The sequence below is a fragment of the Microtus ochrogaster genome (assembly GCF_000317375.1).
Source record: "Microtus ochrogaster isolate Prairie Vole_2 chromosome 14 unlocalized genomic scaffold, MicOch1.0 chr14_random_1, whole genome shotgun sequence".
NCBI classification, from domain to species: Eukaryota; Metazoa; Chordata; class Mammalia; order Rodentia; family Cricetidae; genus Microtus; species Microtus ochrogaster.
In genome coordinates this window covers 24,099,714-24,116,844 of record NW_004949096.1, presented here as the reverse complement: position 1 = coordinate 24,116,844, position 17,131 = coordinate 24,099,714, and the positions used below count along the sequence as shown (strand labels likewise).

Sequence of the window (17,131 nt, the reverse complement as noted above, 5' to 3'; positions counted from 1 at the left end):
GGAGCAAGGCTCCAGGCTCGAGCGCCTGACAGTGCGCAGCCTACCCACCTGGGACCCGGTTCACAGGCTGCTGAACAATACTCCAGTATTGTGTGGCCTTTTTTCTAGAGACACTTACTAAATGTGTGAGTTATGCGCTGGGCTGAGGTTTAGCTGTCAGTATGCATGCCGGTTTAGCATCTACAGGCCCCAGGTTTGATCCCACGCAGGACATGAGAGAAGTTTAGCAGAGTGCAAGCAACCCCAGTACTAGGGAGGTGAGTGCAGAAGATCGCGAGTTCTGTAGCTGCACAGGGAGCTCACTCAGGAGAACCTGAAGAGAAAAAGGGCAAGTACGCCTTACATATTCTATAGAAAATTATTTTAATGCAGGTATCATTACAGATACCTTTAGCAATCAAAATTATTTTCTCTTCTGAATGAACAAACAAACCTGGAGTTTATATATTTACCAATTTAAAAATATACAAAATAAGGAAACCAGCTAATAAAAACAAGGACAGAACATCAGTTGGTGTCATTAAAGTCATATAGCGAGTGTGAAAATAATAGTTTATAAATGGAATGTCCCAGGAAAGGCTTCCGTTAGCTATTTGGTCTCTGCAGGGACAGAAGCAGCATCTTCTGCTGCTGCTGCAGACCCAAGCTCGGCGGCAGGAGCAGTGTCACACAGGGCAGAGACATCTTCCATCTCACTGGAGGCTGTCTCGGTCTGACTGGAGTACTCAGGCTGAGAGGCTGGGGTCTCCTGACTCAAGCTGGCTTCTGTTGGACTGGGTATGAGGTTAGCTTGAGCAGCTGTGGTTTCTTCTTCTGCTTCCATTTCTGTTTCTTGATTCTGAACTTCCTCACCTTCTTCCACCATTGCAGGTGGTAGCTGTAAGAAAGTCTAATAACAAAATACCATATGAATGTGAGTGTCAAGAACACTGGCTTAGAAAGCTGAGCAAGCTCACATATTACATCACTTTCTTAATACACAGCTTCTGCTACAGTTTTTCAGACACTGCTAGCCATTTGATGTGACAAATTCGACACTTTTAAACAATAACCTTGATTCTGCTAATGGCAAAGAATATATCTCTGTGTCACATGTAAGTAAAAGCCTACATGAAAAATCCTGAGAGTTTTAGTGAGAGGAGTGTTTGACAATGCTTCTGAGAAAGCACAGTGGTTGGTTAGCATTACCCGCCACATCAGCTCGAGGTTCAGGTTCACTGAAGGTGTCTGTGAGGAGAGGCAATTTTAAGAGCAGGACATGGTGGGGAGTGAAGGGTGTGGGCAGGGCTCAAGCCTCCAGCTCATTCATCTGGAGCAGCACAGCCATCCATGCCTAGCTTTTCCTCAATGCCTTGGCAGCTGGAGCCAAGCAATAGCTTCTTTCCTCTTAGATTTTGTTTAGCTAGTCAGAAATTTGAAAACATTTTAAAAGTACCACTCAAGAGCAATGGGCACTCAGGGCAGAGCTAAGAGATGGAGATATACAGACTTGAAATTGGTAAGGTACTAATTTCCCCAAATTGACCACATACAATTTCACTCTTGGAGACAGTGTCTCAATTACAGTGGACTTTGAAAGGGCTAGAAACTGGCTGGCTGCGTCTAGGTAGAACGGGTCATTTTTGAAAAAGAATGGAATTAAAATATTCATTTTGCCCCATTTTAAGATCTGCTTATTCGAACTGACTATAACCCAGGAGCACGGTGATGGTGAAGGGATGGACAGATACACTGAACTGTGGAATACAGTGGAGTACAGAAAGAACACTCATGTACACAGTTGATATTTTGGGTTTACTTATTATCATTTTTTTTGGACTAAGGTGACAATTTCAAAAGAGAATAAAATAGTCTACTGAGGAAATGGCATTATACGATACAATATCCACATATGGACGAATAATATAATACAGCATGGAATCTTGCCAGAATGAACTCAAAATCTATCCCACTTGCAAACACCACAACCCGAACTATAACTGGCAGAGGGTAGTCTTTGTCAACTGGGGCTAAAGTATGTATTTTTAGGACATGAAGAATAAATTATAGGAAAGTAATTTTACATATTAGATATAAAATTCAAAAGTCTACTAAAAGCTTCTTTAAAAAAATTATAAAAACGTGTTTGATAAAGATCCTGTAGCTGGAAGACTGAAAACCTCCAAGAGGTCATTACAATAATAATGTAAACAGACTCACCCCAAAGAGGATATTTAGGGGGCAAATAACAACACAAAATGACGCTTAAATGAAGAAAATGAACCCCCCCCCCAAAAAAAACCTCAAGCTGCAGTGGGCTCACTACATCAAGTGTGGGTAAGGATGCAGAATGAACACACTCACATGCTTCTGGATACAACAGCAAGCTCTATTTCAAAAACTGCATGTACCAGATCGCCAGCAACTCTCCGTGGAGGAAGAAGTGCAACGTTTTACACAACTTTGTAACAACCCACAATAGAAACAATAAAGTGATAAAATGCCTACTAATAGCTGAAAGGAAGGGACCATTCTGTGAAAGCAACAACTGGAATGGTCAAAACAAAAAACAAACCATGGAGAAACAGACCAAAAAAGTATGAGTGCATATTGGATGCTTGTATTGGTGTGACTATCTAGAAAGCAGAAATCACACCCTATGGGTTTAGAGGACAGAAGCAGAGTGACATGGGAAAAGTGGGGACAACAGTCATGCTCAGTATCTAGATTAAGGTGATAGTTTTAGGAGGACACACATATATGATAAATACAGAATGTATCAAATTGCACACTTTGAGCAAGTGTACTTGATGCCAACTTATTACTACAGAAAGGTATTAAAATATGAGTGCTACCTGAGTAACAATATCTGACTGTGCATTCTCCATAACAAATTAGTAGTACGATCCAGTCTGCAGTTAGAGAAAAGAGAGTCAACTCTGAGCACGCTCACCTGATGATAATGATGGGTCGTCTGTATCAAATGCATGTACATGTTGTACACAAAGTTCGCCATCTGGGGCATATTCTTTATCACCTGCACTTCATGAGGTGGTCTCTCTCCATTCTGTAAGGAAGCAAAGAGGGAGTGAAGTAGCTAGTGAAGAAAACCCAGCACCTATCATTCCAATGCAAGCCCATCTCAGAATCTATAAATAGCACTAGGGTATGGAGGATATGAAATCCCAAAGTCAGATCTGGAAAGTACTTCATGAAAATCCATGAAAGAATGTAAGACAACAGAGTTGAGAGTCATTAAGTTTTAAGACAACTTTGGGCTGGTAAGTAACATAAGAATTTCTATATGTGAATTAATATCAAAGGATCATTAAGATAAGACCTCATAAATAGAAGAAATAAATCAACATATTCTAAAACAGTGATTCTCAACCTTCATTCCCCAACCATAAAATTATTTTTATTGTCACTTCATAACTGTAATTTTACCACTGTTATGAGTCATAGTATAAATATTTGTTAAGCAGGATATCTGATATGTAACCATTAAAAGGGTCGTGACTGAAAAGTTGACAAGCACTGGTCTAAAAAGCAACAATTTCTATTACTGTCAGGAATCCAGAGAGAATCTAAAATTATTTCAGACTGAAAATATTAGAACTATTTTTCTATTGATGTTTTTCTGAAGCATTAAATGTGAACACTTATTATCAATATGTAGTCTGTCAGCCAGGGAAGTGGTGTTCAAATCTCTGTTTTAAGCCTCGTGGCATCTGTCAGGCTCTACTACGACACTGCCCCTGCGCACAGCCCTTACCCGCAGCACTCTGCAAGCTCGATTCTGTAGGCCTGCAGTACATGAGGGGACTTTGATGGAGCAGTTTGGAGAAAGCTGAGAGTGAAGGAACTGTTTCACTGCTAGAGTCAGTAAAACAGAGAAGTGAATGTAGACCTGTCCTTCTTCAGACGCCTCCGAGGATGGGCAACTTTCCTATTCGCCATCACTGATCACACGCAAACTCCTATCGTTTCTTACTATGGGGATGGATCTTGTGGAAATCTAAGACTGTGAAAACAAGTTTTCCAGGACAAAGAATGCTACCTTACAGCAGCAAGCACATAATAGTGAGTCTGTAAGAGTCAAGTGTAGAGCCGCAGGGCTTTTGTGACGCCACCCCACAAGCCCCACCCCATTTCCCTCAATTTTCTCATAGCAGCATTTTTTTTTTAAAAACAAAACAAATAAAAAAGCAAACAGAAATGTCTTTAAAAAGAAGTGGTTAACATTACCACAAAACACACTAACTGATTTTGTTTGTTTTAGAGGACTGAAAAATAAAAAGTTCACTGAATATATTCAAAACAATTTCATTTAAAATTTAATTGACCTCTGGGAGATTTCAATAAGTGGAAAAAACAAAACAATAAAACCCAAACTCTGTAGCATGCTCTAAGAAAAGAAAGTAACAGTAATCGTGCGTCTGTGCCTTTGTGTGCAAGAATGTAAAAATGAACTCCATTTTACTCTATCCTAGAGGAAGAGTAGTGAGAAAGACGAGAAGGGAGGGGAGAGGAGAGGGTTAAGTGCATGTTTTCCTGCCCCACCACCCAGAATGCAGGCTTTGTAAGAAGAACTAAACTAGGTGACTGTTACTGACAACTGGTGGACGGGAGGAGGTGTTATGAGGTGACCACAACATGAATTCTTGAGTCACACTGCCTGCTTACAAATTCTGGCTCCTCCGCCTACCCGATGCACGGTAAACTGTTTAACTTCTCTCCTTCTCATCTTCTGCACATGTACAGTTAGGGTATCAGAAGCTCCTGGGCAGTTGTGCTACTGAGACCAATGAGATGATGAATGTGTGGAGTTCATTCCTGAGATGCAGTACATTTCAGTAAGTGTTGGCATATATTAGTTTTATAGTTCTTTGAGGTAAGGAGCATTTCATACTGGTGACAGGGTATTCTCGAAAAAGTGGCCAACTATAAGAGAACTCCACAGTGATGAAAGGCCTACCTTTCTGGAGGTTGGGAAAGGTTCTGTTGGAATGATATGCAAATGCAGAGGGCGAGCAGTGAGCTGGCTGAAAGCAGGAGTCAGTTCAAAACAATTTTGGAAGAGGGACACTCTAGCGAAGATATACAGCCCAAGTCTGGCTCTTGACATGGCTACCACCAAACGACGGACATCCCTTTAGGAAACAAAAGAATTTGCAGTTTGAAATTAATAATGTATCTATGCAGCCTTTTCCTTCTTTTACATAATCCACTAAATAGTCTCATTATAAGTTACTGCAATAAAAACATTAAGGACTTAATAGGCATAAAGCAAATTAATGTATGTGATCAGTAAACCAAGTAAGTGAATGAATGCTTCGATGATGCCATCTTTAGTGCGTTTGTGCATCTGTGAGACAGACAACCAATGCACTGGTCTGAAAGGAGCCCTACCCAGAATCATAGCGGTTCAAGTGACAGTCACCAATTACCACATCACCATTACTATGACAATCACCTTCTTCCACTTTTTTGCCTAGCAAATTCCCAGGTTCTATCATATATAATTTTCCTTCCTAGAAAATTGACCAGTTTTACTTTAGAGAAGTAATTCCTCTCACTTCTCTTCACATTCCTAAAGCAGTTACACAGAGGTCCCAACACTGGTAAGTGCTAGAACTCCTTAGTAGGAGTTCTCTAGAAGGGAAAATGTAAAAATGCCGTTTAGGAAAAAATGGAGTGTTGGAGGAAGGAAGCAGTTTATACTATTACTGTGCTGGGTTTCCGTGGCATGTCCAGGAGGCTCTAGCTCTGCAGATAAGCAGACACACAGCACTGCACGTCCTTCTGTGAGAACACTGACTGCAGTCTCTGGCTAAGAGGCTTTTATAAGTGTCAGCTCCACAGAACACGAGAAGAATGCAACTGAAATGTTGGGCACATTCAAGTAAAGGAGTCTTCCCAATTATTTGAATGTGTCCCACACTGGGCTCCAAACTGCTCACAGGTACAGATCATAAAAGCTAAATTCATTTCTATATATCCAGAAGCAAGAACATTGCCAAATTACAGATGGTTAAAGGTGTTTCTAATCAAAAAAATCCAGAGATGCACGGCAATGCTGAAACCCCCTTCTTTCTAAATCTCCCATTCATAAGTGTTTTTAGTTTTCAAAAAATCACGCAGTGGTCACTACAGAACTCAAGTTAATGAATTAAAAAAAGGATTTATTTTTATTGCGCATGACTGGGTGTTTTGTCTGTAGGACTGGTACCCAGAGGAAGAAGAGGACAGAGAATTCACATATTCACACTTCAAACTCAGATGTCAACAAAGATGGCCATTCAGACAGCAGTTATGTCAGCTAGGAAAAGAAACTGTTTCAGGAAAGACCTAACTCTATGCTTGATATTTCAATAAGCAAAAATAAGCTAACTTTAACGCTATCACTTTGTAACAATTTCTTAAAACATTATTGTCTTTGCTTACTCTTCCATAAAAGTTATCAGTCTAATAGAATCTGACCTGAGGCCCAAAGAGATCTGGACTTAATGACAATTTATGAGAGCTTGGAGAACCTTCTCTTTATATTCATCTAATAAATTAAGACAGGGAACTCTAGCTCTCCTGAGTTTTGCTAGTAAGTCACATGAGATGAAGATTTATATAAAACCAAATGGCTGCTTTGTAATAAGAAGATATTACTCCCATAAATCTCTAATACATAAATACATCACAGAAATGATAAAAATAGGCTATTGTTTGTTTGGACCATTCTTAATCCTGGGAGAATAAATGGTTCCTTTGTCCTCTCATGAAGCTGAAAGATGGTGGGGAGAGAAACACCAAAGCCTTATTCACTGAAAAAATGCTCCTGAAGAGGCCCCTTCTACCTTAGCTTCTTTGGTTCCTGACACTGTTCCTACCAGATCCAAGACTATTGAGATCCTATGGCAACACCTTTTCTCTGCATGTAAAGAAATGGTGAAGAAGCTGCAATTACTACAGTTATGAGGTGACACTTGGTAGGAACAGCCCTGATAAACTACACAAGGGGAAATGTTATTACCACAGAGACTACTACAAGCTGCATAATCATTACTTATAGAAAGCAGCTGACAAATTTAGAACGATGTTGTCCCTGACTCTCCAAAATGAAACAGACGATAACTTTTAGGAAGAGTATAGCGTCTGAACTTCACGCACCTCAGATGGCCCACAGCCCTGGTCCGCACTAGAGAAAGGAGGATGTAATCGTTCTGCTGACCTTGGAATCTATCGACAGTTGTCACCTAGGAAGAAAAGGTGGGGAATGAGCCTATTTTCAAAAGTACAGCAAGGCATTACCTAAACAAAATGCTGGAAGCAAGCATCTTACCTTTAAAATTATCTCAGAAAAACCTACCCGCATCAATTCTTGCTTGGAATTAGAGCAGAAGCCAGTGAAGCCACTAAAGCACAGGGAGCACCCTGGGTCACGCCCTCCTGTCACTCACACTCTCATCTGCTGCACTTGTCTACCACTGCTGACAATTAAAGACCTGTTCTTGCTTTCTGTCCTTAGGCTGCCAAGCTCCAGAAGGCAGGCCATGTTCAGCTGATTAAGTGGCCCCCCAAACACTCAACAACAGAGCTAAGCACACTCACTTATTATTCCATGTGTGCCCCCAGTATTTGTTCATAGCATTCTTGTCAAAGTGAAAAGAAAATCTTCACAGTACTTTTTATTCAGCTGGAAAGCATCCATATGAATAGGGGGAGAGGCTCATCAAGATTCTAGCCACCAATTCTAACTCTTAGGCCTTCATCCCTGCTCTATGAATTCAACAAAGAGTACTGATTCCCCTACATGAATTACCAGTACGGTTCCTCTCATTTTAGGAAGTCTATAAAACATTTCTTTGGCCTTCACAGAGATACAAATTACGTACGAGTTCTGACATATTACCACCACAATGCCCACCACCCCGGGCCCTGCTATAAACAAACAGGCAACTTCCCAGCTCCAGGCAGTCCCTGATCTACTTACTTCATTTTCTGCTGGCTCTGAGCAAGCACAGGAGGGGAGCCCAATAGCACAGGCTTCTGTGTTGTACATAGAGATGTTCACTCTGTCCTGCTGCTGAGCAGCCTGGCTACCGTTAATGAACGTCCTTATTAACGGACACTAGAGTTTTTTTTACTTTACGGATACTTAGAACAAAGCTACACTGAACATTCAATTTGTTTTTGTGGACATGGTTTCATTGCACAAAGTGGAATTGTAAGGCTATGTTAAGTGTATGCTTAACTCGATAAACTGTCAACCTATTTCTTAAAGTTTCTGAATCCATTTATACCCTCACCAGCGATGACCCAGTGCCCAAGTTCCAGCTGCTCCACTGCCCAACACTATCAGCTTTTATAATTTTAGTCATTCTGTGGATGTGTTGAATCATCATATTGCATTTATAAAAATTTAATTTAATTGTATTCAGAGACTCATGCAGCCAAAGCTACAAATATAATAAGAACTGGGGATGGCCTCGAAGTTCTGATCCTCTTGCCTCCACCTTACCAGGGTCAGGATTCCAGGCATGCGCCACAGTGCTGTGTTCATGTGGTGCTGAGAGTATGGAAGCCAGGGCTTCACGAATGCTAAGCCAGCACTCTGCAGACTGAACTGCTTCATTTACGTCTTCCTGACAGTTAATGACGATAGTGACAACTAGTTACAGGGCAGGGATGCTTTAGTGGCTATTTGTAATCTTCCATGAAATATGTCCTGTTCACTAGACCATTTTATAGTAGTCTGTCTTATTCAAAATGACTCTTATTAGAACTGACCATTTTGAAGCAAGTCTTATTTGTAGACACTATACATGAAAATTCTGTTGCCATCCTGACCTTCTAGTAAGTTAGCTTGTGAGACAAAGTGGAGCAATATAAACAACTTATAAATAAATGCAAACCTTGCCCAAAAGGTGAATATGAAACATATTACACCTATAAACTACCTTGTTTGGCCTTCCGATCAATGGATTATTCCCGCATCGCCTATTGATGATGTCCCGAATAAGGTGCTTTTGTCCATTGTACGTTGTCAGAATACTGATCTTGTCTGCAGGGTAACCAAGCAAGCACATGTACATGAAGAGTGCCACTACATACTCTGCTTCTCCAAGGTTCTGTAACGCAAGCACAACCACACTGGACATTAAGTTCCCTATTTTCTACTTCATAACAGCTGCAAGAGGCTTGCCTATCTATCACCTACTTATTTTCAGCACATCTTAGGTGAAAAGTTAATAACCTGGATAGACAACCGAAAGTTTTTGATAAGCTGAAGGATAGCCTTGTTCTAGGTTAATACTGATAAAACCCTGATGTCTGTAATATTTTTGTAGCAGAGGACACAGAGGTAAGTATGCCTGGGGCCACAAGAATCATGATATATAGTCTGTACAACATACTATAACTGCAGATGAGGAAACAAATATTAATATTAAGGGGAGAGTTAGCTAGGAGCCCATACAATGTCCAGTCTAACCGGATGTCCAAGTAGCAATATTACAACTGACTGCACTGTGCAGAGCTTTTCCAGCCTCTCCTGCCTCCTGACGACTCCTGTGAGCTTGGTCCTGCTGTCTCCCTTTACTACCTGAACTGGACATCAGGTGAGATGTGCTCTCAAGCTGGCAGTCTGGCTTACGGCGAAGTTCGAGCTTCTGGGTAAAGATGGGTGATATACAGCTTAAAAGCAAGGGCTTTACTGAACTTCAAAGTGAGAAATCTGACCCAGAGCTACTTAATCCAGCTCAGCGGTGACCAAGTTCAAGCATCAGACAAGAAAGTAAAACAAGAACACAAGCACATCCTGAAAAGAAAGCACAAAGATAAGAAGCTGGATTCCAGGCAAAGGCAAGAGGAAAATTACTGGATGAACTTCAGAGACACCATTTATATTCAGGTTCCTGGTGACAGACAGCCTCAATTATCTTTCATTTAAATTCTCTAGTTCTTTGGAAGACAGGAGACAAAAGAAGCCACATGACTGTAAATCTCCATTTTCTATATTGGTAGCAAAACACATTTATCTAAGGATCAGCTCCAATATAGATAAAAGAGCAAACCAGGGACCACGGAAATGACCTTATGTAATAAATGTTGAGACTGAATAAAATTCAGTTTTGATTCAGGTATTTTTGGCAAGATCAGTACACTGAGTTCTCAGCAAATAGAAGGCAATTCTTTATTTATGTGAGCAACGAAGATCGCTTAGTTCAGCGCACTGCTTGAGTCAGATGTGAAGTTTAACAGACAAACAAGTATACTTAATGAACATTTTAGAAGCTGGGCCAAGTAAGTCAAGGTTGCTTCAACTTAGGGAGTTTTATTCATTTTTCATTTATTCTCTCAGACACTGATTTTTAAAAATCTATTGTTTAAATGCACATTGATCATATTGGGGAAGGTAAGGATTTCAATACTTCAGAAATACATTTAACCAATAGCAATCATCATTTGAGAATACCCGTATTTCTTGATATACTGAAAACTCACACAGAGATAGAATTAACAAGTAAGGAAACAGATGAGTAACTTGGATACCATTTCAGATCATTTGGTGGCTTAGGCAAGGACTCAGAACCACTATATAACGAAGCTATCAGGAGACACCAATCAACTCCGGAACTCCTTCAAAGGTAGGTATCAGAAAACATGTTTCTACTTTGAATAAGGCTCTAAATGTGTTAGCATTTAAAGGTCACATATGTTTTAAGTATATGAGAGAGTAACATCAGTATTTCTCATGTGTAGAACAGGAAAAGTCTGATAACTGATTTAAATTACTTATTTTCAAACTAATTTGTAGTGAAAATATTTCAGTATTTTAAGTCTTCATATACGCATCCAACTTCTGGTTAAAAATTATTAAGGAGTGAGAACAGTGTTTTTTTCTACATATGACAACTTACGCATCCAATTATTTTCCTACTAGAATTGCAAGATCAAGTACTGTCTGACTTTGTGATTAACTACTAGTAGGGATTTACTTATTTCTTTCTAGGTAAAGTGTTTCTCTTTTCTGTTGGTGTAATATTTTTAAAGGTTTATTTTTATTTTATGTATGTTATACATGCTTGTGTGTGTGTATACACACACATGAGCACATGCTACCCACAGAAGCGAGAAGAGGGCACCAAATACCCTGGAACTAAAGTTATGGATCACTATTAAGCTGCTTTATGGATGCTGGGAGATGAACCCTGGTCCTCTACAAGATCTGGAAGATGAGCTTCCTAGCTGCTGAGTCATCTCTCTAGCTCCAAGAGTATTGTTTTTTTTAAAAGTAACTGAGCTCTAACAAATTTTAGTTAGAAACTTCAATATATTGTTTTAATTTACATTTATTTTTTCAAATCAATTAAGGGTTTTCTTTATTATTTTTAATTTATTAACAAGAAGGCCCTTTCTTACCACATCACTACATACTTGTCAATATTTGCTTTTAGTACTTTCTACTGAGTTTTTAGTTATTCTTTGTGCATCTTCGACCCTTCTGAAACTGACTGCGTTTGTGTGGTAAGGTGAGGTTGTAACCTTTCTTTTCCTCAATGGCTGCCTACATGACTCAGTGTTGCTGAATTCCAGGTACTTCAGCCAGGCAAATGCAAGACAAACTCCAGTGTCACGAGGTATTACCTGATAGAAGTAAGGGTTAGGCTCCGATTCTCCCACTCCCTGGAAGTCTTCCACATTGATGAGCTGGAAGTCATAGAGCAGGCCAGCATTGGCTGTGCTGAACTCTGGCAGAAGCTGCACATGTGGTAAGTTACCTAAGTTCTTGTAGCGCCAGTTGTAGAGGTTACACAAGCTGTCCCAAGACAAAGAGCCCCCGAACACAGAAGATTAGCAAGGTGGGACCCTTCAGGATACAAAAGGATATTTTAAGGAGCCACAAATTTTAGTTGCCAAGTTTGTTTATCTTTTTTAGCAACACTACTTTGGCAACTTTAGGCTACTTGTGGAATGAAGATGTTCCAAAAAGGACGGCTCTCCTGTGCGCCTGGTGTAAGCACTGCTGCTACATCAGAACCTGCAAAGCCTGGAAGTGGGGACACTGGGGGACCCGGGTGGTGGCTGGCACTCCTTATGGAGTTACACCACAGTTTTACTCTTGTTTACTTTTGCTTTAGGTTTTATAATTACATTAAGGCCATATCTTTTGGAGAGAGGATGGAGTGAAGCCCCTTTAATCCTTAATATCAATTAATGAAGAAAACAACTGACTTGGTCAATATATACTTTATATAATAGGCAATAAACATGGTTTCAGATTTGTAGTAGGTAGATTTATAAATCTTAGAAGAGGCTAAATTTTATATAAAAGATGTTTCAGGGAACCTATATTAATTAGTAGTGAATCTTCACCTTGCCCTGGCTCTCCCTTGAGCATCGAGGTCCACAGTAGGGACCCCAACCCGCACAAAGCGAGTGAAAAGAGACTGCTCCATATTTGAGTACTTCTGAAAGGCCATGTTCTTAATGACTGGAGGTAACTGGTGGTGATCACCGATCATAATCCATCGTTTCAATCGGCTGAATCCATCTTGAGGATTCTAGAAATGAAAATTGAAGAAACACCAAAATACTGTAATTAATACATTACTAACAGGGTTCTAGCTTACCAAACACAAGACTTATTATTCATCACATGACTTCATTAATTTACAAATTCTGAGCCCTCACCAGCTCCATGAAGGAGCCTATCAAATGCACAAGATGAGTTAGTTGGCAAAGAAGCAAGGGTGACTGGTGCTACTGACTGACAGCAACAGTGGGTGAAGGTCTGAGAAGGCCTTCAACAGGGTCATCAGAAGACACCTTGAAGGTTAAGGTCAGCATTATGCAAAACATAAATAAGGAGAAACGTGCCCAGAAACAGAAGTGGAAAGATGTCAAAACGAGAAGTTTTAAAGATCTTGAGAGTAAAAACCATACCACTAATAGTTTTGTATACTATTAACTTCATTTTCTTATTCTACATGCCCCCCCTGTTCCTGGAAATATATCCTGCATCAGATATAATAAACATTAAATTTTATATGATAATTTATAAAAGCAATTTACAGCTAAATTTATATGTAAATTAAGTACTATCTAGTATTTTTTTGGTAATTACACATTTTGTTTTAACATTTCAATAATAAAGAACATCATATAACAAGAAACATTCTGAAAATACTACTACTTGGTTTTAATTTTAGGCATACAATTAAGGAAAGCAATTTCTCCAGAGAACACTAGAAACAACCATAGAAACATCTCTAACAAAAACAAAAAAACCAAAAAAACAAACAAAAATCCCCACAGGTAATTCATCTTCCCTCAAAATAATATAATAATGTAATTTTCTTGATTAAAACTCATCTTTTAAGCCGGGCAGTGGTGGCACACTCCTTTAACCCCAGCACTTGGGAGGCAAGAGGCAGGCACATTTCTGTGAGTTCAAGGTCAGCCTGGTCTACAAGAGCTAGTTCCAGGAAAGGCTCTAAAGCTACAGAGAAAGCCTGTCTCAAAACAAAAACAAAAACAAAAACAAAAAAAAAAACAAAAAGAACACCCAACTCATCCTTTAAAAACCATATAAACTGTGTATATAAAACTGTGTGTATATGTGTGTGTATATATAAACCATGACTATTTTTTATTTCTATTATTTTTTGAAACAAGCTCTCATTACGTAGCTCTAGCTGTTTTGAACTCACTATGTAGACGAGGTTGGTCTCAAACTCAGTCTGCTTCTGCCTCCCAAATGCTGAGGTTAAAGGTGTGCACCATCATGCTTGGTTTAAACCACAGATTTTAAAACATCTCTCAAAGGGAATACAAAGCCATGAGTAGATCAGAGAAAGAGTTTACAGGCTGAAAAATGGGACAACAAAGTGAACTCAGGGAGAGCACAAACCACAATAACCAGCATACTAAGTACAGCTTAGAATGCTGATGCCCAAGATTCTCAAAAATCTGTCTCTGACCTTTATTTCCTACCTGTAGAAGAAGAGGTATGAAGGTTTCTATCTCCAGAATCTGAGCAGCCTCTTCCATTAAAATGTTGTCATACTAAAAAAGAAAATCTTGTCAAACTGAAAATCTTGTCAAGCTGAAAACCCAAGTAGTTACCACCTTAGGCCTAAAACTGGTCAAAAGCCTTAATAATTTCATAGTAATAGAACAATGTATAACCTATGCAATCTAGCTCACATTCTGACAATTCTCCATCGCCCTTAACCTCAGAAGGTGAATGTTTACAGATCTGTAAAGTGAGGGTTTTGGTGAGTACTGCTAGCAGTGACAAAGACTCTGAAAATTCAAATTTGTGATTCAATTATTATGTTCCACTTTAACTGAGTTGTAACCTCCCCATCTGTCATACAGTAAGTCATTTTAATATCTATACTGATATTTTATTTATGTTTTATATTAATAAAGCTTGCCTGAAGGTGAAACTAAACCACTAGAGGCCAGGCAGTGGTGTCATACACCTTTAACCCCAGGATTTGGGAGACAGAGGCAGATGGATCTCTGTGAATTCAAGACCACCCTGGGCTACACAAGATCAATGCAGAAAAAGATCCAAGTGGTGATGGCTCACACCTCTAATCCCAGTTCTAGGGAGTCACAGGCCTTTAATCCCAGCACTGGAGAAGAATGTAAGGCGGGTGAGACAGGAACTCATGCTCTGTCAGTCTAAGGATTTCTTCGAGTTAAGAACTCTCTAGTGGTTGGATATTTTGCTTTTCTAATCTTCAGGTTGAACCCCGATATCTGTGTCTGGGTTTTTATCATCTGTGCTACAATATCTCATCTGACGGCATAAACAAAGTCATTGTACTGAACAGACAGTGGGGCTGGATACACGCTTACTATGTGAGTAGTGTTTGTAGATAAATGTCTTGGGGAAGGATTCTGAAATACTACTTTCATAGCTTTTAGATCTGTTTAAACATTTATTTTAAATAAGTGATACCCAGAAAATCTGAAACCTTAACTATGATGATCTAGTTAGACAATTAAATGATAGATGCTAATTGGAAGACATTACTCAAAAATTAGATTTAGCTTCATTAATCATTTAAATATTACATTATCACAAACTTCTGAAAAAGAGCTTTATAAGTGAACGAATCCCCAAGAAAGAAGTCAAGATCATCACAAAAGAAAAGAGTGAGGAAATGAAGACCCAATGAGATGATGCCTTAAGATGGAAGTCTTTACCTTGAAACCCAACTTCACCAAATCATGTCGCTTCAAGGCAGCATGAGTACAGGTCATAGCAATGATTTTGGCTTCTTTTACCAACAGGTATTTAGATCTATCCAGTCCACTGCGAAGCAGTTCCGAGGCTCTGAATTCCTATGGAGTGAACACCAGCAAGAGACAATGCTAGACTAACAGTTCGTGTGTACACAACCACAAGCCACCTAATCAGACAGTTCTTGAGATATTGTTAATACAATAAATGTAAACCAAGCTTAATAAACCATAACAAAATAAGCTAAGCCTAATGAGTTATAATTCCTTTTGTTATTTGGATGCTGTCTGAGTTCAAATAAAGCCTAAGGAGTTAAATTCCTTTTGTTATTTGGTTGCCAGTTGAGTTCAAATAAGAGCTTATATTCAAGTTATAATTTGGATTTTTTTTTTGCTCATAAAGTATTGTATTTACATTATAAAAAAGCGCTGAGTAAATATCAATTATCAACATACCTGCATTATTCAAAGTCCCTCTGAGAAAAGAAAAACTAATATATTCCTACCAAACAGCAAACAACTGGTTATACAAATAACAAAAGACTAAAAAGCCAGCTAAGAGGATGAATAAATCTAAAGATTGGCAACAGCAAGGAAGTCACTGTTACTACTAGAGTAGGAAGGATAAAAAGGAGAAGGGGGTGTCATCACAGCCCAGGAACTTGGGCTACCCCACCAGCTAAAACTATAGTAGAATAACCTAAAAGCAGAGGGAACTGAAGCTGGAAACTCTGAACTATCTCTTTCCACCTCTACAGCACCTCTCAGGACAAGGCTGGATCTAGCGAAAAGGCCGATTATGAAGGCAGGGCCATTACATCTGCAAAGATTGGAGTGAAGCTTAGCTATGGCAGAGGAGGGTCAGGTACAACAGTATCAGGGCACCAGACCTGAACATTACACACACCTACTTTAATTTTCTTCCTTAACATTTTGTTTCTCAAATAACTTAAGCATTACTGATTCAGGTGAGGTGCTCTGAATAACTCTCCCTGCACTCTGCAAGAAGGCAGCTGCTACTATGTACTGAATACATTTTTATCCTATGATGTTTATGTAATAGCACTATAATTTTCAGGTGTAAAATTGTTATTATCCTATATATCCACCTAACTACTTTTAAGTATTAGTATTTACTAAATACCAACTATGTACCACATACTAGGAAATGGGATGGAAGCATATTTAGAAAATAAAAGAGATATAAAGTCCCTCTTCTTTGAACCTGGAGTGACATCCTCTACATGTTCTTACTAAGAAACAAACTCAAAGATGACTGTTCAAAAAACTGCTACAAGGAGTGTTTGTCATGGGGTCCCCAAAAAGGGGATACAACTGGCTCTCAGTCTTCTCTATCTCCTGTGTATAATCATGGTCCCTGCTTCACTTCCATATCAGGATAAAGCATCCTGGCTAATACAAGAACTTTATTTTGTCTGTTGATCACGAGGAACTAAGAAACGGCATGTCTCAAATTCCCATTCAAAGAACTACAGTAGTTTCCCGAGAGGCTGTGACATCAACAGCTCCATTGGCAGAGTGCTTGCCGACTGTGTACAAAGCATGGGGTTCAGCCTCATCGCTGAATGGATTAGCCGTGATGGTACACATCTGCAATTCCACTGCTCAAGAGGTACAGGAGAATCAGAAACATAAGGTAATTTGCAGCTCCACAGAGAATTTGAGATGAAAAAGAAAACCAAATTCTAATGGAAACATGGCTTTCTTAAATAAAAGGGACATAACTCATTTTAATTCTTGCTTATTTCATAACTAAAACTCTTCCTGGCTGAGTGTGGAAAGGCAGAGGCACAAAGATTTCTGTGAGTTTAGGTTAACCTGTTTATTTATGTAGAAAGTTTCATGCCAGTCAGGGCCTACAAAGGAAAATATTTCT

General features: G+C 39.3%; 1 protein-coding gene across 2 annotated transcripts in view; it reads right to left on the bottom strand.

Annotated features, from left to right (window-relative positions):
• Positions 1–369: 369 nt before the first annotated feature.
• The window catches only part of Aqr (aquarius intron-binding spliceosomal factor), an 82,502-nt gene continuing 65,740 nt past the window's right edge, over positions 370–17,131 (bottom strand). For both annotated transcript variants that reach the window (XM_005364211.3, XM_013352694.2), the window contains 9 exons: positions 15,199–15,336; positions 13,972–14,043; positions 12,352–12,539; positions 11,623–11,794; positions 8,934–9,104; positions 7,144–7,229; positions 4,958–5,132; positions 2,933–3,046; positions 370–889 (listed from right to left, as the gene is read on the bottom strand). In XM_005364211.3, the coding sequence (XP_005364268.1) occupies positions 590–889; positions 2,933–3,046; positions 4,958–5,132; positions 7,144–7,229; positions 8,934–9,104; positions 11,623–11,794; positions 12,352–12,539; positions 13,972–14,043; positions 15,199–15,336 (1,416 nt within the window). In that variant the 3' untranslated portion in view covers positions 370–589. The remainder of the gene's footprint in view (positions 890–2,932; positions 3,047–4,957; positions 5,133–7,143; positions 7,230–8,933; positions 9,105–11,622; positions 11,795–12,351; positions 12,540–13,971; positions 14,044–15,198; positions 15,337–17,131) is intronic.